At 32.1% G+C, this 26,872-nt stretch overlaps 1 protein-coding gene across 2 annotated transcripts in view; it reads left to right on the plus strand.

Annotated features, from left to right (window-relative positions):
- LOC107451354 (cell adhesion molecule Dscam1) overlaps window positions 1-26,872 on the plus strand; it is a 59,105-nt gene that overhangs the window by 2,473 nt on the left and 29,760 nt on the right. For both annotated transcript variants that reach the window (XM_043053688.2, XM_043053689.2), the window contains exons 2-5: window positions 5,571-5,852; window positions 14,008-14,127; window positions 15,601-15,768; window positions 25,768-25,915. In XM_043053688.2, the coding sequence (XP_042909622.1) occupies window positions 5,571-5,852; window positions 14,008-14,127; window positions 15,601-15,768; window positions 25,768-25,915 (718 nt within the window). The remainder of the gene's footprint in view (window positions 1-5,570; window positions 5,853-14,007; window positions 14,128-15,600; window positions 15,769-25,767; window positions 25,916-26,872) is intronic.

Here is a 26,872-nt window from a genome sequence, read left to right on the forward strand (position 1 = left end):
TTCCTATTTGCATTTATTTTTAACATATTGCATGTTAACCCATTGATACACCAACGTAAACAAGTGCAAACCGGTTTTAGCCGCGTAAAAACAACAAAGCTGTATAATATCAACTGATAATTAAGATTTTACATAAAATCTTATAGTTTGTCTAATTATTATGTATATATATATTACGATATTTAGTAATTTTCCGGATCACTTTTTTTTAAAAGAAATATATCATTATTATTCTGTTCACTGTGACATATGAAACCATGAATTTTCCCCCTGTGGAAGGAATATTTCCTTTGTGGGAGGGTGAGTAAGGGATTATTTGGTAGCAGTTTTCTGCAAGGAAATGCTCACTTGAATTAAAGACATTTTTCTTTTAAATTCATATACAAAAAAATTATCTTTCTTTTTTTTTAAATTGTAAAATAAATGACACTAATATTGAGTGAAAAATTTTAATTTTAGAAGGGACTGTGCCACCTTATTTCAGAAAAAGTGAGGGGGCTAAGCACCCCACCCCCCCTGTTTCGCCTTCCCTGAGTCTATCCCCTTCTATAGAAATCAGAGTAATTTTCTGCAATGCACGAAATGTTTCGATATTTAAAATTAATAATGATATGTGTAGAATGAAATAACACATATAAATACAGGGACCCGCGCTAAGGATTTCAAAATTATGAGCCAGTAAATTAGCCAAATCTCAAAAGTATTCGCCAAATGCAAATCTTAAATTTTTTATGTTTAATTTTTTTCCCCATAGAAAGCTATTCAACGATAGTTTGTCTTATATTATTTATACCCAATTCTAATTGGTTATGCATTACAAAAAACAAAAATTACTGTAATTCAATAAAATAAAAAATTGATTTGTTTAGAAAAATTCATTTTGACGTAATTTTTGGGGATCTAGTTAAATATATATTTTTCTTTACCGTGGAAAAAATATTTCGCCAAAATACAATTTTATTCGCTAAATTTATGATTTTTATTGTATTTGGTGAGGTAGCCAATGCTTCACGCGGGCCCTAAAATATTGACCTTTTATATAAATATCAAAATAAATTTTCTTAAGATAATTGAAATTCTGATATAATCTTTTTGAAAAAGTTATTTATCATTTTTTATCAACAATATTAAGTCCTTTTTTAACGCACTTAGTTTCTTTAATAAATTTTAATTAGTTGAAATAAAATGAAAAATGTGAAAAAGAATGTAAAACTTTTTTTTTACGTTTCTTACTCTGAAGTTTTTGACATGATAGAGCTAAGAAAACCATCTCGTCATTTTGAACCCGATTTAGAAAACAAGGGAACTCCAGGATAAAGTATTGGGAGAAATTTGCCTCCGTGGAGAACTTATTGATGGAACTTAACCTGCATTTGCGTTACATGGAGAGGGAAACCACGAAAACCTAGCACGGTTAGCGGTACGGCGAGGGGACTCTAACCCATGAACTGGCTACCACTGAGGATATTTTACGTCAACACTGTGGTCAGTGCATGCCGAATGCGGAAGTCTTATCGACCAGCCATCCCTGGGTTTCGAACCTGGTTCACCTCATTAGAAGGCGAACACTCTATCCCCTGGGCCATCACGGCTTAAGGAATAATTATAATAATTTTTTAATAACTATATAGAAGGAATAAAAAAGAGAATCAATACATACTGGACACAAGATATAGGGTTCCTTAACGGTGTCGCGCTTAATGTTTAAAGGGGCCCGGAAGCCAGGACATTTGTTAACAGTTCTTTTTTGAAATCTGTAATTACATTTAAATCTACTTAACTATCTGTTATTTATTTAATATTTCGGTGGCTTTTACAAAATTGCTTAAAATAAATTACAAGTGAAAAATAAATGGAAATTTTTTTTTTTTTTTAGTACTTAAATTCCTCTATTAGCAGTTGCATTTGTGTTGCTTATCTCGCTCTTCAAATCAAAATGAAATATATCAATTCATTCATAAAGATTTATGTTTCCCCCTTTCAAACGTTTAAAACACATCGTTTTAATTTTCATTCGAACGAAAACCGTCATTACATTCCTTTTCAATTTCTGTATGTATGTGTTAACGGTGAATGACCGGAATTTGTGGTTGTTGACCTCCACCCGTGAATGTTGACAATCACGTAGTCGCTATGATTAATATCCGAAATATATACTTGGTGCCACTGCCCGGTATGCCCTACACCATTTTTTTCAGGGTTCAGTACCACTGCCCGGTATAGATTTGCCTGGTTTGCCGTACATCAATGTTTTCTTAAGGTCAAGTGCCACCGCCTAGCTTGCATTTTAACGATACTCCGAACACTAATGTTTCTCCAAATATATCCTCGGCAGATATTAAAGTATCGAATAAATATAACAATATCAACGAATAAATTAATATCAAGTCGTATATACCAAATATTTCTGACATCTGTGATTGTTGACATTCACCGGTGAAAGTCGACATTCTCTTGATTTCGATTATTCACGGTCACCACAAACAGATTCCTGGACACAAAATTCAACTGTCGGACAGAAAACCTAATTTACCTAGTTTTATGATTCTTACTAAATATTTTCAAAATGAATAATTTTTTTTTTCTTTACTGGTAAATACTTTCAAGTTATTTTAAATACTCTTGATATCTCAAAGTTGAAGGGACGCTAAAAAAATTTCGAGATAATAAGTTCGGAACTAAATATGTTCTGAAAAGTAGGGAAAATATGTTCTAAAATATTGCTCTAAAAAGTCATGAAACATAAGAATAACTACCAATAAATATGAAAGGGATGATAGTTGACTATAAGACTAAATACAAAAAGGTTATTTTTAAAAGTAAGAAAAAAATAATTATGCAATAAATAGAAAATAATTGATTTACAATGAACGTACATTGGGATTTTTCCGGAAAAAATTGCTTTTCTATTTCTAAAAAAATTCGGCATAACAAGGTTTTGAGAAGAAACTCTTTCGACATAGAAATTCAAATTAACTTAAGCTGGATGTATAATGGGATAAATATCTTTTGGACATAAAAAGGTTTTTGGAGATGTCGAGAGAACTTTATTTCTAAAATTGAGATTCCGTCGGAAGAAGACTGAGAAATTGGGAACCGATGATCTAGTTTAAGTCGTGTTACAAGAGTTTCTTCCAACATGATCAACCTTTCAGGGAGGTTTTTCGATGTTTACCAAGGTACAGTTTAAATGACGGCTTAAACTATATACAATCAATTGGGTTTCAGAACGGATCAATAGATTCGATTTTTGCACTTAGGAAAAATCTATATTTCGAAAATTTTTATGAACCTTAAGAAATATTAAGCCTAATCTTAAAAAAAAAAGAAAATGTTAAGCCTAATCTTAAAAAAAAAATATTAATCCTAATCTTAATAAATATTAAGTTTCACGAAAGTTTCCTTCGATTTTGCACCATTTTCGGGATTAAAATAGTGGTCGCTAGTCTAAAAAAGCAAAACCTGATCGAGCATTCTGAAATATTGTAAAATTTGCGAGAGAAAGTTGTTATATAATCTAAATTATATCAAAAATCAGCCATAATGTAAAACGTTGTCAACAACAAGTTCGATATACAGTTCGACAGGTCGGCTTTTACGATCCATTACCGAAGTTGAAGTCAGAATCGTCTTAATTCCATGCAGGGCACAAAAATGTTTTATATCTCTTTAACATGCCATCATGTTTAAAAATGAACTAAAAAACTTCACATACATAAAATAATGATGGAATAATTTTAACACATTTAAACACATTTTGATTACCCTAAAAACTCAAATAACGTATTTTTAAATTATGCTTAGTTTTTAAAAAAATGATATGCTAATCAGCTGTAATCCTCAAATAATAAGATAATTTTTAAAATCATGGAAGTTAATTAAATTAAATAAACATTAAGGTATAACAAATCAAAAGGAATGAATTATTTTCTCAAACTAAACAGTTATTAAAACATCTTTCAATGCCCAAGTACCAAACATTTTCACGAGTATCTCAAGTTTTCATTGGAATGTAGAAAAATAGATTTTGTTTGCCTTTTTAAGTTTTTCAAGGTGATGAACTATTCAAATGAATGGTGTTGGCATGATAAGCATTATTGGTCAGGAAAAAAATTCACACTTTATACGGCAGGATATTTATTTTAAAAAATATGTAAGGCATTGTTTATTCTTATAGCTTTTTTTTCAAATACAATTTATTAAAAATAAGATTCTCAAGGTCCCCCCAGACACTGCCCATGCGTAAAGACGATACTGGTCAATATAACGGTGGAAATAGAGTGGACACAGGAAAATTGCATGGTTATAACGAGTTTCAAATGATTAGCCTTCCGGTATTACGAAAAAAGTTTTTTTTTAAAGAAATCCATTTTTCTGCTGTTGAAGTGAGCAATATTAAATATAATAAAGTTTCAATGGGAGGCATTTTTACTTGTTTTTAGCATTAATGCAGAAGAGCGAGAAAAAACATATCCAACTTACTATATTAACCCTTTGCTTTCATAAAACAATGCTTCGTCGACCACCGCCTAAATAATCTTCCCAATGAACGAAAAATTCCCTTACTTTTAGCTTCAGAAAAATGTACCCTTTGTTGACCACATATCTGTCGATGACTCGGGAGATAGAGCTGTCGCCTTACAATGACTCACGTGAACCGGGTTCGAATCCCAGTGATGGTAAGACGATACGAGTTTCGCACCCGGCTCTCACCAAATACAGTGCTGACGTAAAGAGGAAGACTAAACATGAGTTAGAATCTCCTTGCCCTCAGGCTAACTGTAGGAGGTTTCCGTGGTTTTCCTATCCGTGTAATCCAAATGTGAGTTCGTTCCATCAAAAAGTCCTCCACGAAGGCAAAATTTTTCCCAGTACTTCATTCCCTTGTCTTCTGGATTGGATTCGAAAAAAACAGAGTTGAACATTAGTAGTTGTAAACCCAAAATTGAGTCTGCTGTTCGACGGCGATTATAAAATGAAATATCTATAGATTATTTCTTTTCGTGAAAATTATAAATAGTCACAGACATCAAATAAAGTCGCGTTATTTCATTTCTTTTTTTTTTTCTTCATTTTTGTGTGTACTCCCAACCAATAGAAAAATTTCTTAGTATTTCTGACTTTCATAAAGTACAGGGCTACAGTATACAATCTATAAGTAAAAGCAGTGCAGATGTGCTTTTTAAAATAATTTAAGAGATTTTTTTAATCAGATTAAACGGGATAATTTCATTGTTTACTCGTTTTAATGGCTAACTTGACATTAACTTTAGTTTTTCTAAAGTAAGAACTCCCCTAGCTATTCGCCTGGGACCCGTAGCGGTCACTATGGTAACGAGGTATAACTATTTCAAGAGGGGGTGTGGGTTCATAGTGTAGAACCGGTTTTGTCTCGGGTAAGCGAGTGAAAGGGAATCTTTTTCTTCAGTGTTAGCCCTGGAGTGAACAGAAGCTACCCTCCCTGAAATGCGCTATTCTTGTTTCCATAGCAGCAGACTTTGGGGTGGGGGGAGTTCTTACCGTAGACAAACTATATGTGTTGTAATGACGATTGTTTTCATTTTTTCCAGGTGCTCCAACGATCCAGCCTTTCTCGTTTTCGAAGAATGTGACATTCGGTCGAACGATAAAGACGTTGTGTACAGCCACTGGAAAGGAACCACTATCTTTTCAGTGGAATAAAGATGGATTGCCTTTAACACATAACTCGCACAATATTAAAATACAAACGCATGACGATTTTAGCATAGTCTCCCTCACACCTGTCGATTACAACAGTCCTGGAAATTATACATGTATAGTCAAGAATTCAGAGGGATATGCCACTTACACTGCTCAACTCCTTATACAAGGTGAGTTTTATTATTCTCAACCGCTACTATAGCACGTGTGTGCTTTAAAGTCAAAAATAACATGCTATATTTAAATTGTGTTATTAAAAATTAATTACAAAAATGAAGAATAAAAAAGTTTAAGTTAAGGAAAAATTTCATGTGCAACAAAAACATATAATGAAAACTTAAATTGTAAAGAATTTAGATAATGGTAAAGAAGGTTTGAGGAACGCGTCCTCTCTCCATGCGAGTCAGTTTGGAANGGGGGGTTCAACCGGTTATGCTGGCTGGATTTACCTCACTTCAGTTCGCTTTGGAGTGGTCAGGAGGGTTGTCGAGGCACATACTTGGGGACTGGGTGAGGCACACCACAGCTACCAAATGATATAGTTATGCTTTTTCTTTAAGTATATATAAAGTCCCTGGCCAATTATCGAGTCTTAATTATCGAGTGATAACTATACGGCTTTATTGTTTTTACGCGGCTGCAACCGGTTTGAATTTGTTTACACTCCTCTATCAATTGGTTAACATTATAATGCCATGCGTTAAAAAATTAATAGAAATAGGACGTATATAAAAAATCTTCCGAATAAAAACCCGTTGCATGTATGTTTAAATATAAAACTATTGCCTATATAAACTCGTGCGAAGCATGTCATTATTAAAACAATGCAGTGCGCCTCATAATGTGGTCTTATTATTATAATGTACTGATAGAATGTTCCCTGATATAATAAATATTCTATGTTTATACAATATATAGTCTAATTGATCCAATCGTCGAATTTATATAATAGATCGTCTCATTTAACTAATTGATACACGAACGTAAACAAGTGGAAACAGTTACATGAAAACAATAAAGCTGTATAGAGTATCACCTGATTATTAAAACTTTACATGGAATCTTAGAGTCCGTCGAATAATTTAGCCAGGGGTTATGGACTTAGTGGACACCCAGTGGTTATGGACTTAGAGGCACATATAAATAGGATGATGTGGGTCCCCCCTTTTGCATCGATGACAGCCTTCTGGGAAGACTTTACACCAGTTTTTGAATAGGACTTCCATCATAGCTGTGCTTGCAGTGAGGATTTGGCTGGAATCTGCTCTCTCTCCAATTCATCCTTAAGGTGTTCTATGGGCTCTGAGGAGGCTAGTTTTGTAACGCCTATTTCATCATACCACGTCTGTGCAAGCCTCGATGTGTGAATGCTGGAAGAGCAATGGGCCAGAAATATCGACAGTGCAGCATTGTTCACATACACATCTGCAGAGTTCCAACCACAGGAACTAACTAACCTAAGCCAAACCACGAGAAACAGCCCCCCCACACCATAATGCTTCCACCGCCATAACAACCGGGTGACCGAATACTTTTGGCCACCTAGTTTATGTAATATTATATATATATATATACTTCATATAATTTTTCCACGGTTTTAACGGCGTAAGCATCTTTGTCTCTGACAACCTTAAAATGTTTAAATAAGTAGAAAATTTAGTGACCATTAAAATTATGAACAAACAAAAGAAAGCAAGCTAAGTATTAACTTACAAAAGTAAATAAAAGCTCACAATTAAAATGAGTTATGCAATGAATAGTTATAAAAACAACAAAGGATAACTAACCAAAACTTGGCCAAGTTACCAAGACGTGGCGCATTATTCTGCCCCAGTTCACGATAGGGAGAACTCTGCAAGTACTAAGAAGAATTCTGTTTTAAAATACATAAACTTCAACTTAAATGTATTCCATCATAGTTTCCGAGAAATCAAATGTTGCAATGATTGTGAACCACCATCACCCCAATGAAAGAATTTGGACAGATTTTTGATGGGCTGGCCAGCATAAAAAAAACTACTTTTTTTATGATAATTTTTTGATTTCTCCTGGTCCAACAATACTTTTTATAAAACCATCATGGAAATTTATTGTTGTATCATTCTGAATCATCACGAATTTCCATCATTGTTTCTTAGAAATCAAATGTTGAAACGATCATGAACAATCATCACCATTATGTAGGAATTCGGACTGATTTATGATGATCTAACATTAGAAAATAAATAATAAAAAAAAGCAGATTGTTTTGATGGTTTCAGTCCCTTTTGCCGAAAAATAATTCAATACACCTGCCTATTTCTATAGTCCCATGGACAGGTGCAAGTTTAGCTACACGTACCCAACCTATTCATTTTCATTGTCACGTGATTTAAAATAACATATCGTGATTCGTATTTTACTCATTTTAAAAATCATAAGTATTGATCCTTACCGCAATTTAAAAATTACTCATCGTAATTCGTATTCACGCGATCTAAAAATCGCATTTCGTATTAAAATAAATGGAATTTAAAAATCGTGATTCGTATTCCCGCGGTTTAAAATCGCAAATCCTAATTCGTGTTTTGGCATTTAAAAAGTCATACGTTGCTACTCTTCTCGTATTTCAAAAATCATACATATTCACGCGATTTAATAACCACGTATCACGATACATAGTCAAGCGTTTTAAAATGCATGCGTTGTGAGTCTTCTCGCAATTTAAAAGTCGCTCATAGCAATTCGTATTCAAGCGATTAAAAATAACGCATCGGTGTTCGTATTCACGTGATTTCAGAAAACGTGGAGCACCATCTACGACAAATTCCCAAACTGATTAAGATATTTGCCCTAAGTTTAATACTGTCCACAACAGCAGCTTCTGTGGAAAGACTGTTTTCCAAAATGAATTAAGCATGTTCAAAATTAAGGAGCAGTCTTTAAACAAAATCATTCATTTTGTATTTAATGGGCCTGAAAATATAGATAAAATTCAAGTAGATAGTGATCAAGTAGATAAAATTATCACAATATTTGAAAATTTTGCAAATTGCAAGATAGCAATTAAGAAAATTTTTTTAACAATTTTCTACCTATGTGGAGCATTTTATATTATTTATGATTTTATGCTAGGAAATGATTTGTATATCATTAAATTTTAACTGAAATTTTTTTTTATCAAGATAAGCATTATAAAGTAATGTAAACTGTAATTAATTGTTAATATATATCTGTGTATTAATTGTAAATAGTAAGTGTCATGTTAAAAAAGCATTGGTCATAAAGATTAAACAACAATCTTAATAGTTTTTTGTTATTAAGAAAAATAGTTTCTCAAAATTAATGTTTTCTTTCTTTCTTTTTCTTTTCTCTCTCATCCCCTGCCTCTTATAATTTATTTAAAATAAAAAAAAAATTCGAAGTTGAAGTATTTTCTTTACTAAATATTGAATCTTGTTTTAAGCTGAAAGGGTTTTGTTTTAATTTTTACACTTTTTTATAAAAAAAACTTTAAACTTTCTTTAAATCAAAATATTTAACTTGCATTTATTTTTTAAAATTTAATTCTATGAACAAATTTCTTAATGTTAAAATTAACGTTTAGATGAACCTTTGTATTTGATAAAAAAAATAAAAGAAACTACATTTTTCCACTGTTTTTAATTATTTTAATTCATCTGGATTTTTTTTTTTACATTGATTCTGTTTTATTTTCTAAGTAATCAGTTTTTCAGTTTCTAATTGTGAACATTTAAAAGCATTTAATTTTATTATTATGTTCATATTACAAGGTTAACTGATAAAAAGAATTTAGTGTCTAGAGCAATAATGTTTATATATCAATTGCTACCTACAATTGCTATCAACATGTTTGTCTAAATACTTTGGCATGTGGCCCTTTGTTGGTCAATCTTCTGTGCATGTGGCCCGTCATTCAAAAAGGTTGTGCACCCCTACAATAACTTTTGAAATAATTATATATTTTGAAATGGTACGCATTTTTTCCCCTTTTTTTATTATTTTTTCAAATCTTGTCTTGTCTATTATTTTTTGTCTAAAAAGCAGTTATAAGAGTGGTGTTTGCATCTTAAAATGAAACTCCAATTAATTCAAACCTAAAGTTTCAAACATTTAATTTTAAATAGTAATAATATTTTTTAATTTTTTATATTCAGTTAAAAAAATTAACCAGTTTAAAAAATTACCAAAAAAAAAAAATATTTTTGACATGAAATTGAATTTTAATATTTCTTTAAATAACTTTTATAATTTATTAAAATGTGATTTATTTTCATGATTCGGGTTTTATCAAAGTATAAGGAAGAACTTTGATGTAAAAACCATAGAGAGAAAAAAAATGTATTGCTCTCAATATTTGTGAAAAGTCTTCGATACGTTAAGGATGAATTCATTCATTAAAAATTTTCTTTACTCTAATATTATGAGTCTAAATCTAATATTATGATCTCTAAATATTATGAGTTGCCCTGTGGCAGAATCAGATCGACATTGTAGCAGAATTCTTGCTCAAAGATTTTTCTTTTGAAAGGTAAAAATTTTTAGTTTTCTTTTCTGCAGAAATTTACACGTAAAATTTGAATCATGCATTTAGATAATAAATTTTACGGCGATAGTATCCATGTAATGTTTCGATCGTATTTTCGGCAGTTATTGGTTTTTTCACGTGGTTTTTAAATATCCCGATATATTTAAAAAATGTATATGGAAAATTCGAATCTTGCATTTGAGTATTAACCATTTTGAGAAATGAGCCTATTGATTGTTTGGCTGTTATTGCTAATGATTTCTCCATAGTTTTTAAAGCAGATATTATTTATACGATATTATTTATTACTACAACCTAATCTGGAAATGCATTTGAGGAGACTGATTCGCGCGATATCGTTATCAGTTTTTTTACGACGATTACTACTACGGATTTCATGATTTTCAATGATTTTTTTTTTTTTTATTGTGATGATTATTTACAAAATGCGAAGAGGGATATAATGTATGCGTCTCCCCCCTCCCCCCACCGAACAAAACGCGAGAATATCATCCACCCGTAATATTAGAATAAAAAATTATTACATGTTCAAGTAAAAAAAAAAATTTATATAGTTTCTTATTTGCAAACACAGCGCTTTTGTTATTTTAAATTAGTAACATCTATGTTTGTTAATATTAAAAGTATCTTTCAAAAAGATATTAGTGCTAGATAGTCGGAAAATCTCGGAAAAAGAGAAAATCTGTATCGATACGTTTGTTTTATTTGTTGTACGATGTAAATTAGTTTTTATATAAGAACCCTGGTTTCTATTTAATCTAAAAGCGTATTGTAACGCGTCTTCTGAAAAAATAACAGAAAATAAAACCACCGGAGTGAAATCTTTCTTGTGCTGGCAAGATGCCAAAAATATTTTATATCACTTAACCCTTATCATGTCTGATGTCATCAACGACTGTCCTTCTTTTGCTAACAGGTTATTTATAGCTGGTTTCTATAATTTTACTCACCTAAAAATGAAATAAAAAACTTATTCGATTTTTTAAAATCCATAATTTTTTGGAATCTCGTTATATGTAATTGCATAAATTGAAATCCTATTAAAAGAATGTCAAACCCTTTTAACAGTCATAAATTGTCCTAAGAAGTGGAATTACGAAATTTTGCTGACATATATTTTGAAAATAACAAACATTCTTTCACAAAACGCGTCATAAAAGTTCTTAGGATAGAATATTTTTTAAAAACACTTCATCTACGTATTGTACAACGTAGAGTAAGAAACAACTTACTAGCCTATAATTTTTATTCGACCCATTAGAATATCAGTGAGAAAAGTTACATTCTGAATACATTTGTTAGAAAGTCTCTTTAGGATATAATTATGAAAACACGGTTGTAACAGTTTACTGAAAAATCTGTTTTTATTTATCTTTTTTCTTTCTTTTTTTCACTTTGAAACAAACATGTCCTGCACGTTTGTCTGTCAAAAATAAATAATAAAAATAAAGTTATAAATCATAAAGAAGTAAATGAGAACAAATAAATCGAGACAAAACAAGTTATGGTCTCTAACAGCAAATATAATTTGTTATATGTAGTTAAGACCTTAGTTGCTGTGTAATGAAGAGTCAATTAATATCTTCACAGCGGGTGTTTGTTAACAAAAATATAATCTCAAATTCGTAATGAATTAGAAGAAATGCTAGAATATATATGTTTCTTTTTGGTAGTGATAAGTTGGTAGTGTTAGTGTTAAGATGATAGTTTGGTAGTGTTTAAAGTGATACTTATAATATCACTTTAAAAGCGAAAATGCTTGTGTTGAAATGCAAAAAACTAAGTGAAAAGGCTTATTTTTTGTTAGGCTCATAATTTTCACATTTAAGTAAGAAAGAAAAAATATTGAGAAACATTTAGGAAAGCCTCTAACATTAGGAAAACACGAGATTGCCTTTTTCTCAAAGAAATATATTTGTAAGATGAACTTAATCTCGCTGCTCGAGCAGTATGGTGACACGAACTTAAGATGGTGCATGGCAGTGTTTTCATTACAGAAAAAAAATGGGAGAGAATTTCTCAACCTTTCTCTTAAACAGGGTGAGATTTCTAAAAATTAAAAATACACTAGAAAAAAAAATATTTCTTTAATTATAATCCATTTTCTAAACCATTGAATATTTTTGCTACATCATCATATAGAAAATATTCTATATCTACATTATCTGTTATTCTCATTAGGTTGCTCAAATGCTCATCAGTCAACCTGTTACGATATTTTGTTTTAATTCGATTTTGGGTGCTAAATGACCTTGCAACAGATGCTGAACTATTCGGAATAACTATTTAAATTTGTAGCATTGTGCACACACTTTCCTATCCTCTGCCAGCATAGGCTTTTCAATTATCTCTGTTATAGAATAGTGAAGTTCGTTGAAGTTATTTCTATGTTCATACTTCTTGCTAGGTCTTTCAACATAGTTTTCACAGACTTAACTTTTACAAATTGCTGTAAATTGTCGGTGAGGGAGTTTGGTAATTCATTAACAGCTAAAAATAGAGCTAATTTTAAACAACTTATTATAAAGGACTTATTTTTTTCTCTCAACACTTATCCTAGCTGTTTTCCTGTCTTTTTCAAAATGGCGGAAGACGAAATTTTTTCCAAAATTCGAGCTTTTTAAAATTGATTAATAGAGTGCGCGAATTTCTCGCGTTAATCATTTTTTAATGCGAGAAATTAAAAAAAAAATATGCGAGATTCTCGCGTTCTCGCGCTGTAGTGAAAACACTGCATGGCTTCCAGCAAGAATAAACAGGAATAAACAAGAATAAACAAATAAAGACTTCCAAAAAAAGCGAGTTCTCTCTAAAGCTAGCAACCATGTCACCTTTTTTAAGAATACATCTAAATTTTCACTTCAAACTCCCCAGAATTACTTAATATCATGAATATCGTATGAAATACAGCAAGTTTTAGCTCAAAAATTTTATTTCTTTAATTTGAAATAAAATTATCTGTTTGAAAATATCGCCTCGCAGAATAAGTTTTAGTAAGCAGCTGTATACTTTCTACCTGGAAGTAGAGCAGGTCAAGAGCTGAAGATTATTGTTGTTTACATTCATATTAAAGACACCATCCATATAGAAATATCTACTTAAAATAATTTGTTTATTTACTACCCATTGGCAAAATGGGTCTTGGTTTGGCTTTGATGGCGTCCACACACTTTTCTACTGTGTTCAAGAGTAATCATCTGCCGTCATTGCATGCGTTGCTATGGCGACCGCTGCTGTTTTTATTTTTATTTTCAGTAGCAGGAATTTTTAATGTATTTACGTAATAATAATTTAAAGTATTTTTATATTCTTTTTATTATTAACGTATAATTATTGTCATGACGGTGATTTCAATATAAACATGAATGCTAAAGAAGGAAAAGTATTGAAACACGTACAGGATATGAAAATCAATCCGATGACAAACATCCATTGAGACAGTTTTTGCAACCCATGATTTGAATTGTTTAACGGAGTCCATCCAGAAAGAAAAAACATTTGACCCATGGGTAACCCAGTGATCGTAACATGACGATCACAACTTTTTTGTTTTATTTGTTTATTAATTATTATTATTATATTAACTCTTTCTAAGCACTTAACTGATCATAATACTTTGACACAAGAATGCAAAAAATTTTTTTTACTGACCAGGTAAATTTCTTTTTCTAACGTTTTAGTTTAGGTAAACAAAAAGTTCCAAGATTCCATTCTTTTTTCACGGTATTTGTTGTAAAACAATCATTTGTTATTGAATTGTCTTATTTTAATTGCAGCTCCTCCCAAGTGGTTGAAAGAACCTCAAGATTCATCTGTTGGACTGGAAGGACGGGTCAGCCTAGATTGTGAAGTCCGTGGACATCCAAGACCTACCATCCGATGGTTCCGCTTTGACGGTTCGTAGTCATTTATTCTCTGCTGCTGCCGCAAACACATAATTGGCCAGAACTTTACTTGCACAAAGATTTTTCTTTTGAGAAGTAAAAAAAAAAAATTGATTTGCAGAAATTTTGCACATAAAATTTGAATCACGCATTTAAATAATAACTTTTCGAAATGCTCAAATTACATAATATTTACAAAATTTTAAAACTGCTGTTGTTTAGAAAAGTGCCGCAATCATTGTACAAATCTTGCATTATGAGGACTTTATACCATTCACGGAAAGCTCTGTTTACAAATAATTTAATATAGTAAACTTAAGAGTAAACCACGATGTCAAAAAGCAAACAAATATTAAAATGACAACAAATTATGTCAGAATTGCACAGCAGGGAAGTTATCTTGCAATGATTTGTTTGCATTTTGATGTTTCGAAATTTTTTCTGTTTTCTTTCAGCATTTGAATTTCATGGTATATTTCGATTCATTTTTTTTCTTCCTTCTAAACTTTAAATACTAATGCACCAACGGAGGTAAAACCCCAGCGGTCTAGCATCCTCTTAAACTATAACAAGGTTCGTAGCATTTTAAAAAAGTGCTTGAAAGTGCTTTTTCTATTGGGGATTTGTAAAAAGTGCTTAATCTCTCAAAATGAGTTTTCTTTTTTTTCCCTTTGCCCTGTCAATTGTCGTCATAAATTACAATAAAAGCATGATCTTCTCTATCTTCTTTTTAATATTCATCAGAAACTAGTTATTTTATCATCAGCGGTCTGTCCAGACATTTTGTGAAGGGTCCGTTTTTGTAAAATTGTGAAAAAATTACTCTTTGTGAATATAAAATAAACGTTGAGTCACATTCTTTCAACCAGGGTCCGCTTTTGTGAATTTGTGCAAATAGGGTCCGTTATTGCAAAAAAAACTTCTTCAAGGAGCTTTTAAATCGTAAAGACATACAAGATTATGCTGAACACTGTAAAATTATAATTAAAAAAATTAAATTTTAAAAAATAAACAACAATTGCTGCTTCTAAATTAGAGATGCAACATACAAATATTTGGTATTTAGCCTATACTGCTGAACGCAGAATATTCATTTCGGACGAATAAAGGAAGAAGCGTCTGCCGAAGACAAAATTTAGTTCGTTTACATCTGTCTTCCTCCCCCCCCCCTTCCTGGAAAGGGTTTATTCGATTAACAAAACAATAGTGAAGATAAACAAATTTGTGCAGGGTCCGTTTTTATGAAAAGATATTTTGTGAAGGGTTCGTTAACGGACCCTGATCATGATTGTGTAAAGTCTTGGAAAATGTTTTTGCATTTTACTGATTTTATGTTTATAAATTAAGAGCTTAAAACAATCGAAGGAAATAATATTTATTGCTGCATATATCCTTATTATGATTTTTGTTATAAAGTGCTTGAAAGGTTGAAGGGTATAATGTGGTGATTGAAAGGTATGATAGGATGTGGGTTTTTTTTTTCAGGTGAAGATCGGATACCATTGAAGCCATCTTGGAAGAGATTCGAGGTGGCTGAAAATGGTTCCCTCATCATCCGAGACGTGAAACCAGAAGACGCGGCCACCTACGAATGCAAAGCAGCTAACGACATCGGTGCGGCCATCAGCAAGAAGATAGCTCTGAGTGTACACGGTACTCATTATTCCTTTACACTTTTAATTTTAAACACAGCCACGCTATATTGTGCACAAAGTTGATTGTGCACAAAGTTAAAAGGCATATATGGATAGTGTTTTCGATATAAATGTAAACAATAACAATCTCTTGACCTCCTCTACTTCCGGTTAAAAAGTATACAGCTGCTTACAACAGCTTTTTCTGCTAGCCGATGTTTTCTAACAGATAATTTTATTTTAAACAAAAGAAATAAATTGTGTAATTTCTGGGCTCAAATCTGCTGTATTTCGTAAGATGTGAATGATATGAAGTCATTCTGGTGAGTTTGAAGTAAAATTTTGTTTTAGTTATTTAGAGAAGTAATTTCTTTAGAGAGGCAGTCCTATTTTATTAAAGTATAAAATGTTTTTATCCTGTTCTTATTATGGTTTTCTTTCAAAAAATGAAAGAAAATACATCATTTCTAGAGCGAATTATCTTTTACACTTCTGTGATTTCAGAATTTTTATTATTTATTTATTTTTTTTTTATCTATATAAAATTCTAACTGAAATAAGCCAATCATTCGCGAGTTTTTTTTATTTTTTTTTATTCAGAAATGAGTACAGAAAAATCAGGAGTATTTCTTTCCTTTCGCATGAACAAGAAAAGTATCTTTAAAATATAATTCTGCAGAAAAAAATCATTATTTGCTTCTGTATTTTTTTTAGCTATTTTATTGCTTCAACTCTTTCTTTACTCTGTTTTTTAAATTTTAAATTTATAAATATGAAAATGCAGAGTATAACAATTTTGGTTATACCTATCATTTCAATGAATGTTATTATGATGCTTTTTTAAATTTATTGCTATGTTTCTGTCTGAGAAAATAGTAACTTCGTTAAGACCTGAAAAATTCTTGGAATTAGTCATGAAAAGTCATGGATTTGGAAATGTAGAAGGTACCCTTTAATAAATGAAACAGAAGAAATAAGAAAACATTTCAAAAATAACTCATAATAAATAACAAAACTTTCATTTTTATAGGATATTTTTTTTGGATGAGTGTTCTCAAACAATCGAAAACATGATTCGAAATTGCAAGAAATTTATTATTATTTTATAGCATAAACGGCGTTGCATCTTTCTTCTTTTTTATTTCTATCCTAGGTGTGTGCGTTACGGAAGAAATTTCATTATCTACGTTAAATCAATATTTCTTACTCTTCCTTCCACCCCTCTCCCGATATGAGCCTGCCTCGAGTATGACGTCACTTTTACAATCGATGACGTTTTAGAGATGGGAGTAGTGGGATGAGAAAGGAGCGTTAACTTTGTAGCTGTCTCATTTGAAACAAAATGTCTCTTTTTCATCTGAATGTTTTTCCCCTTTCTATTTCATTGATAAATCAAACATTTTTTTATGATTCGGTTTATTTAGTTATAGTTTTGAAAGTCTACTATTTTATACTTTGAAATACTACTATATAACTAAACAGTTTTCCGAGACAAAACATTATTATTTTTTTTTTAAACTGGTATCTCTTTAACCACGATGCGATGTTCGGATATTATGGATAATGGTTACAAGGGGATATGAATTATTACTGTTTGCACGAAATTGTTTGGCTTCAGCTTTTTTTTAAAAATAAAAAAATTATAATAAATAAGTAAAAATAAGAAACACTCTAATTATAAAAAGAGAAAAGTTTCGATTTTTCTTACCACTAACAAGACAATTTTTCACGACAAAACATTATTATTTTTTAAACTAGTATAATCTCTTTAAACACGATGCGATGTTTGGATATTATAGATCAATGTTAATATAGGGGAATATGAATTATAACAGGTTAACATGATATTGTTTGGCTTCAGCTGCTTTTGTTTGTTGTTTTTTTTAAAATAATTATAAATAAATAAAAATTTAAAAAAAAAACACTCTAAGTATAAAAGGAGAAAAGTTTTGATTTAACCTGCAACTAACTAGACAATTTTTCAAGGCGCAACATTATTATTTTTCTTTAAAAAAAAAAAAAATTGGTATAATATCTTTAACCAGGATGCGATGTTTGGATATTACGGGTCATTGTTACAAGGGAATATGAATTATAACAGTTTGCATAAAATTGTTTGGCTTTAGCTTTTTTTTCCCGTGGCAGAATCGCAGTGACATGGTCGTAGAACGTTACAGGCATCTTGCTGAAAGATTTTTCTTTTGAAAGGTAAAAAAATTTAATTTTCTTTTCTGCAGAAATTTACACGTAAAATTTGAATCATGCATTTAGATAATCAATTTTTGGTGCTCTCAATTTACGGCGATAGTATCGTAAATCCATGTAATGTTTCGATCGTATTTTCGGCAGTTATTGATTTTCTCACGTGGTTTTTAAGTATCCGGATATATTTCAAGCAATATGAAAAATTTGAATCGTGCATTTGTGTATTTAATTTGTAAGGCAATGATCATTCTATCGATTTTTTTGGTTGTTATTGCTATCCATAGTTTTTTTAATTTGATCTTTTTTTGTGCGATATAATTTAATACAACAACCTAATCTCGTCCGACTCGCGTGATTTCGTCGTCGATCTTTTTTTCGACAATTTTTTACTACTCGGATTTCGTGATTATTAGTTATTTTTTTAGTGTGACAATTATTTACAAAATGTAAAGAAAGAAATAACTTGTGCTTCCCCCCCCCTCTGCAACAAAATACGTAAATATTACCCATAGTATTTGAGTAAAAAATTATTACATTCTTATTTTAGAAAGTTATAAATAGATTTTTTTTTTCTTGTAAACATAGCGATTTTGTCATTTTAAATTAGTTACTTATGTTTGTTATTATTAAAAGTACCTCGCAGAAAGATATTAGTGCCAGAGAGTTTTCTCACAAATACCTTGAAAAAACTCTGCAACAGGGCTCTAAATGTAAAAATTGAAAATTTTCGATTTTTGTTTTCTCCTTGACTTACATATTTTTCGTAATCGTGGCCCATTGCGTACAAACAAAGCACTTTGGAATTTTTATTACTAATTTTTTCTCCTAATGGCTAAGTGACTTTTTTCTTTAAAAGCCATTATTTTTAGGGGTGTTTTTTTTTCATAAAATAATTTGAAAAACCCTCAATGAGTTGATGTCTCGATTTTTTCCCCTCTAAATTTATAAATCTGTCATCCCAGAATCTGTTATTATAAAAATAAATAATTTTTTTTTAAAATTTAATCAAAAAAGAAAACTAATTCTTAATTACCAAACAACCCAGTGTGTTCATTATGAGGATATGACGTAATTGTTCGTTGTTTTCAACCACAGAGAAAAGTGTTACGTCACTCTAAGTTTGTCTACTGTCTGCTTACACAGAAAGGGGTGGTCAACATTTTTGAAAGAAGGCCAAAAACAATTACGTACCACTTCCAATATTTTCGTACTAAAAAATTTATGAAGATAAGAAATGTTATTTTTAAACTGATTATAGAATGTTCAGATAAATAGCGCATTTTTTTTTTTAATTAGCAAATCTAAGTAAGGAAGATTTAAACAATAATGTAACATACAAAATAAGAGCTTTAACTTGGGTTTTTTAAATGAAGTTAGTTGTGTCAGTTCAGTCAGTATGTAATAAAATAAAAATGAGTGTCTTAAAAAATTTAATTGTGAACAATAATTAAACAGTCGTTAATGTGGCTTTGGAAATTTTTTTTTAATATCGGGTTTCGTGTTAGATTTAGCGCTTAGTTTTCAGTGGTTTATAATTTGTTTTGTTTTTTAAATGCAGGGACAGAGCGAGATCTCGAAGAAGGCAACTCAATCTTATGATTCGCCTACGCACTTAAGCAGTGCCGCTTCCCTTCGCTGTTACATTTTTATTCTTTATTCTTTTGCTTTAAAACGCAATTAAATTTTTTAAGAGAATTTATTGCTTTCATTTTTTTTTTTTTTTTTTTTTTTTTTTTTTGCTTGGCCCTTTTTTTATTTATATCCTTTTTTGTTGAAAATTCATTCTAAATGTTGTTGTTGTAGTTCATTTACGTCGCACTTGAACTGCACAATGGGCTATTGACGACTGTCTGGGAAACATCCCTAAGGATGAACTGAAGACATGCCATCACAATTTTGATCCTCTGCAGAGGGGACGGCACCCCTGCTTCGGTAGCCCGACGACCTGCACGCAAAGTCGAGCACTTTACGGTAGAATAGTTTAACGAGGATCCATACCGCACATCCTCGATCCCTACTCAAACTGATCCAAGTGGTCATCCACCCGCAAACTGACCGCATGCTTGACTTCAGTGATCTGCTAGGAACAGTGTCTTAACGATCCGTCCACTGCGGGACTCATTAGAAATTGAGTAGTAGTAATACTTAATTTGCGTCCCACTAAGACTGCACAATTCGTGATTGCATATTGAAAACGCAATCTGTGGAGAAAACCGATTCCGTGACTTGCAGCCCCCCCCGTTTCCCTCTACTCCTTTTCTCAGTTATATAGGAATGTACTATGATATTTTCCCCGTAATATTTTTCATATTTAACTAATAAAAATATTTTTTAAAATTTCCACAACTCTTTATTCTAGAACTATATTCAGTGTAGTTTTCAGTTTCATATAGTTTTATAATCCGAAAATTTTCAATCTATTTGAAAATCAAAACAAGAACTGACGTACTTCCTTCTCCTATGACTCTCCACACGCTACTGGTGAAAGCATGCGAAGTGTTGCCATAGGTTCTGCTCTACGCCATCTGTAGCCCATATATATTTTGGCGACAATTCGGGAAACATCCGGGATGATGATACGATGGCAATTTTGATCCTCTGCAAAGGGGATGCCCATCCACCCATCACGATGTGGTGGTGGCTTTGCAACCTGAGCACCTAACGATAAAATAGTTTAAAGAGGACTGATACCGCTCATGGTCGGTCTCTTCGCAGACTGAGCAAAGTGATAAACCACTTGCTCACTGACAGCAACCAGCGATTTTTCAGTTTGGTGATTTACTAGGAACAGTGTCATAAGGACCATTTCTATTGCGCATTCTCATTTTTTCTCGACGGCGGTAGGAGGTGCGTGAATCACATGCAATGAAAATGACCTTATGTGTCGTAAGTAAAGCACGACTGCTACTAGTAGGTGGGAAGGAGACTACCCACACTCAAATCTTGAGGACAGTCCTCGAATTTTATTAATAATTCTCAAAAACTTTCTAACTCTTAAAGGACAGAAAATTTTCCCGAATTTTAATATGTGTCCTCGAATTTCTCGGAAAACATTTGATGTCTTTTATGTGCAGTTAAATATCAAAAAGAAAAAGAAATCAGAAACACACTTTTTTTCTTTAAAAGAAAAGAACACGATAATTTCGTCTTACAGAAAATACAAAGACGCGTCATGCTGAAGCAAACCTACGAAAATGCCAAACACGTTATAAAATAATTCAGCAAAAAATAAACATATTGTAATAATCATGTTCTCATTCATTTTACATGTCTTCAAAGGCAAAATATGATATACACTGCTCAAAACAATTAAAGGATATTGAGGTTGTGGGTTTATCTTGCACCACTTGGAGTTTTTTTTTTTTTTTTTTTTTTTTTTTTTTTTTTTTTTGAATGATTGATACATTATCGACAAGCGTCGTAGGCTATATGAGATAAAAATGACATTTGTTTAGCAGAAAAAAATTCGTTTTATTGAGCAATTTTGTACAAAAGGAAGGAAAAAAAAACAGATTTTGTGCATATGAGAAAAACAAATAAAAAAAGTGTTTCTATTTATGAGGATCTGGGGTATTCTGCCCCACTCCTCCAGATGAGCTCTTTCCTGTTCTTGGAGAGTTTGCTAGGGGGTAGGCGACCAGCAATTCGTCTGCCTAGAATGTCCCAAACATGTCCGGGAAACACGTTGGCCAATCCATTCGTGTGATTCTTTCCTCCAAAAGGAAATCATTCACCAAGTTTAGCCGATGTGGCCTGCAATTGCCATCCATTAACATGAAGTCATCTCCAGTTGCTGCAGCTTAAGGGACTACAATAGGTCTCAGGATCTCATCCCTATATCGGTGACCGGCCGGATCTCCATTTCGAATGATATCGAGCTCGGTGCGCCTATCAATAGAAATGTTAGCATTGACCATCACTCCCCCACCACCAAATTTTACTCTTTCGTGCTCAAACGCAGGATTGTTTCTAGTGCTACGTTCCCTCCCGGATGAAAATACGCCTATTATCAGGACAAACGGGACTAGTCAGAGAAAAGAAAATTGCGTCACTCACATGCCCTGTCTCCCGCGACGGTGTCGTGCTATTAATGGGATCCACACCATTGATCAACGAGCATACAGATCTACAGCGTGAAGGTGGTTTCGGACAGTTTGTGTCGAAACTGTGGTGCCAGTAGTTGCTGCACGTCTACGCCCTTAGCCTGATTTTCGGCCTGCATTTCCAGTCTCCAAAAAACGGTTCCAGCTGATCCTGTGAATCATATTTTGTGAAACTCCAATGACTTCGGCTTGTGTTTGGTCCCCCTCTAACCGGCCAACAACTATCCAAGCTTCTAATTCGGTAAAGTGACTTCGTTGAGACATCGAACTCCTACAAACAGAGCGCTTACTGAATCTTGATTATTCTTTTCCGCTTTGTCTAACATTAAGTTGAGAGTCAAATCAAATTCGCTAGCACTAAAACGTCGTCTTCGACGTATACTCAAAATTTGCATACTGCGAAGTTTGAAAATAGGAAAACTTTGCATTTGTGACTATCTTCTTCCATTTTATGCACACACAAAAAAATTGCTTACGTCGTTATTTAATACAAGACTTACAATACCCTTTAAATGTTTTGGACAGTGTATTTAAAAACTGTTTATTCTCACAGCTTTTCTTGAACCGATTTTCTGGACGTTTAAGATTTCTTAACTTATTAGTGGAAACAGGATATTTATAATAAAATCAAGTTTGATGAAGATGGTTTTGATTTCTAACTTTTGATAGATCGTAACTGCAAAGCGTGGAAAAGAAGTAAATCAGTGTTTATTTTTAATAAAAACAATTCATTTTTTATTATTAGTATCTTATATACGCGTTTTTCTTTTCTTTTAGTGAAGCTGATTTCTTATTCATAACTTTCGTGGGGTTATTTCCGTATCGGTGCTGGCTCACGTCATGTGATATTTTTTTTTTTTAATTTTCTGAATTTCCAGTGCTTCGAAATTGACAGAACTTGATTATTTTGGTACCTAAGCTGAAATTTTCTCACTGCCTTCAGTTCAAATTAAAAAATTTCGAGGAATAATCCCTATTTAATAATTTAGGATTTCTTATTTTGATTTTTAAAGCTTATTACTTTATGGTGAAAATGTTTATCTTTAGTTCTAATTAAAGTGTCACTTAGCATTCCTTACAGCGGCGAGTCTGTGAATAATTTCTCACCTTTATTTCGGTTTTTGTAAGGATATTTCCGTGTTGTAATCTGTTACGCCAACTACAACTGCTATGGCACCAAATAGATTGCAATTTTGCTGGAAGGACAGGACAGAAGGAGTAGGACATGTGATTTTTTTAGAATAATTCAGCGTAAACCAAGACAATTTCCGCGAATCAAAACTTATAATCTGGCGAAATTTTCATCGCAAACTAAAATGTAAAGCAAGTCTAAGATTTTAAGTATGAATTTAGAGTTCTGCAATCTAAAATTTAAATTTTGAAACTACGTGTGGAGGTCGCTAATATTGCGGTATATCAAGCATCGATTTTAGTATTTCCCTGATTTAAAAACCACACATTATGAATAGTATTCACGCGATTTAAAAATTGTGCATCGTGATTCGCATTTACGTGATTTCAAAATCCAGTGTCGCGATTTGTATTTACNTGATTGTTTCGATTTACGCCCGTTTCTTTTTGGGTTTTTTTTAAAGCTAAAACTGTTTATAAAAAGTTTTTCTTTTTCAGTATTATCATTGATTGGATATGAATTTTTTTAATGCTTGAAAATTTTTGTAAAGTGCTTGAAAAGTTTTTAGAAAGTGCTTATTTTTGATTCTAAGATTTGGCTACGCACCCTGGAATAGTATTCACGCGATTTAAAAATCGTCCATCGCGATTCGTATTCACTTGATTTAAAAATCTTGCATCGTGATTCGCATTTACGTGATTTCAAAATCCAGTGTCGCGATTTGTATTTACACTATTTTAAAATCCAATATCACGATTATTGTAAGAACTAAGTTTTTTCTTAAATTAGTTACTATAAACGCTTGTTATTCTTCTTGAGTCGGTAATTTAATTATAAAGCTTAGTTCAAAAAATAATATTAAATGCAAATAATATACAAATTGATATCTTGTTTGCACGTTTTTGTACGTAAAGTCTTCGGGGTTTTTCTCTTGGTGTTGCAATCAAACCTGTGGCTACGATTTATTACACTTTAAGTTGCAAAGGGGAGGCTTGGTGATTATTCAGCCTCAAATCACGTTAGGGAACTATTCCCATTGTTTCCTCTTCTCCCCCTGAAAATAAAGCTTATTATTCAAATTATTGAATTGCTGTTTCTTAAAAATGTTTGAAATAAAAGGAATTGAAAGAAGCAATCATGCACATTTATATTTACAACTAATTAAAAAAAAACTAAGTAAAATAAAATTTAAAAAAACATCACAAGATCTGTAGGAAAGATTTTTTTTTTATAATTACGTCCTTCAGTTACTCTTTCGAGCATGAGAAGTCTTGTAATCCAACACAAATAAGAAGTATCTCCGGGAGTGGAGAGTATCTTGAAATAAAAAGAACTATGAGGATCTTTGAGGATGAAACAAAATGAAGACGCTCGCCATTCATCTTTAATTATTTGTTACACAAAATGCAGTCAGGAGAGTAAGCAGGATGTGTCTGAAGGTAGTCATCTCCAGTGAGCAATCCAAAGGATGAGACTCCAATAGCTCTAGTAAGCCTTTTCGGAAGACAAGATGTTAGAAGGCCCTACCAAGATTTACCGACAGCTTGATCTCTGTTGGAGGTTTTGGATTTTTTGTTTTATTTGGAGTTGGATATTTCTCAGGTTAGCAGAGTCAAGGAAGGTTGCCTCTTTTGTGAGATCATCTGCATTTTCATTTCCACACAAGCCACAATGGCTGGGAATCCATTGAAGAAAATGGCAGTTTTATAATTGAATTCAATGGCTGTAGGACGAGATTGCATAATTTGAGATAGTGTGTATTGCAGCTTGACAATCTATAAAGAGGACACAATTCTCCTCAGGTCTCTCCAAGATCTCTTAAAGAGCGAGGTAAATGGCAAAAAATTTCTCTGTTGCTATTATCTGAGTTAAAGGCTCTTTAAATTGAAAAGATGCCAGCACCGGCTCATCCAGTAGGTCACTCAGCTGAGCCATCTGTGTGTGCCCAATTGTTACTAGGGTATCTTTCATTGTTGGGGGCAAAGGCTTTGAGTTCTGCCAGATACTTCTTTTTATTTTTTTTTAAAGCATTTACGGCTTGTAACTGCATTTTAAGTATTGCTGTATAGGTTTTAATAACTTTTTATTTCTGTGGGTTCAACCACCTTCGAGAAGGGAGGTTTGACCTAGTTTGTACACTCTTGGAAAATCATTGATAAAAAATGTAAATTATAATTTAGGTGGAAAGAAATAACATAAACAGATGACAAATATTGTAATCTATCAAATGATAATTTTATAATACACAAAAAAATATATATATTTTTGTAAAAAACTGGTCAAACCTCCCATGTTCCCGAATTTGTTTTTTTCTATCAATAGATGAAATCTTTATAATTGTGCATATTGATAAATGGATAAAGATATTATCATCTGCTCAATATCAGAAACAATTATTTTTGTTTAAACATTTGAAGCACAAATTCATTTTACTTCAGCATCGAATTTCATACTTTTTAAAAATTTAGAATGTTTTAAATGGCTTATATAATTTTAAGTACGGTTATATTAACCTAAAAATTTGGAAGTCCTTTAGTTTTCTCTGAATGAAGAAACTAATTGTGTGTGTATATTTCAGTTCCTGCTCGTTTTGAAGAAAAGTTTAAAGTGGAGAGTGTGAGATGGGGAGAGACGGCCATACTTCGGTGTGAATCCCTGGGTGACAATCCCATCAGTATAACTTGGACCAAGAATGAAGCACCAGTCTCTGAGAAAGAAAGCTCCAGGTATACTTGTGGTTTTCACTTTTATGAGAATTCCTTAACAGATTCCCTGATTATCCCGAATTAACTCGGGTATGTATTTATTGCAAATATTTATTATCCCGAGTAAACTCGGGCACAGCCGAATTCGTCAATATATTTTGTTTTATCACGTTTTTACTCTGCCGGAAGCAAAATAAAAAAATAATAATAATCTGCATTGATTGGAAGTGTGCCAATTTTCGTTTGCGAGTGTTGCTGTTTGGGGGACTGCAGGCGTGTTTTATGCAATTGTATATATTGTTGTTGAATTTATATAGAAAAACGAGCGAAAGTGAATGTAATGTAGATGATGTGAACTTATACAAAGACTAATATTTAACTTTTTTCATTTGCCCTAGATAGTTTGGGATAGTAAACGGATGGTAAAATAAACATGTTTTACACAAAAAAAAATTCAAATTTTAATTTAACTTGTGTTTTATGTTTTGTTTTAGTTCCCTGTATTTATTAATGAAAGAAAAAAATATGTTGATTTTTGCATTTTTTTTCTTCAAAAAAATTGATAAGGGAAACGGTTAATTACCACTTTTTGTGTAACGATCACTACAGTAATCTATTCCAATTCAGTAGTATATAAGATGTGTTAACTCGATTCTATCTTGAGGTACCTTTAGATAGATGAAGGTCGACATTGTTCATAACTCCTTCCGACATTGTTGACCTTCGGACTAGATCTGAACACGTCTATCTTGACAGTAGCGCCGACTTTGATTTAAACATACCTACTTTGAGGGAAAATAAACATTGAACAGTTGACTTGCTATTGGTGACAGCGTCCTCACACTGTTGCTACTCAGTCTTGATCATACACCGCTGGAGCTCATGCACACTTGATTGCTAATCGCTACACTTACACTGGAATGACCACATACACAGCCGTAAACTTAATACAGCTCTCACGACCTGAGCTCCAAATTC

Source organism: Parasteatoda tepidariorum, chromosome 9 (assembly GCF_043381705.1).
Source record: "Parasteatoda tepidariorum isolate YZ-2023 chromosome 9, CAS_Ptep_4.0, whole genome shotgun sequence".
Taxonomy (NCBI): domain Eukaryota; kingdom Metazoa; phylum Arthropoda; class Arachnida; order Araneae; family Theridiidae; genus Parasteatoda; species Parasteatoda tepidariorum.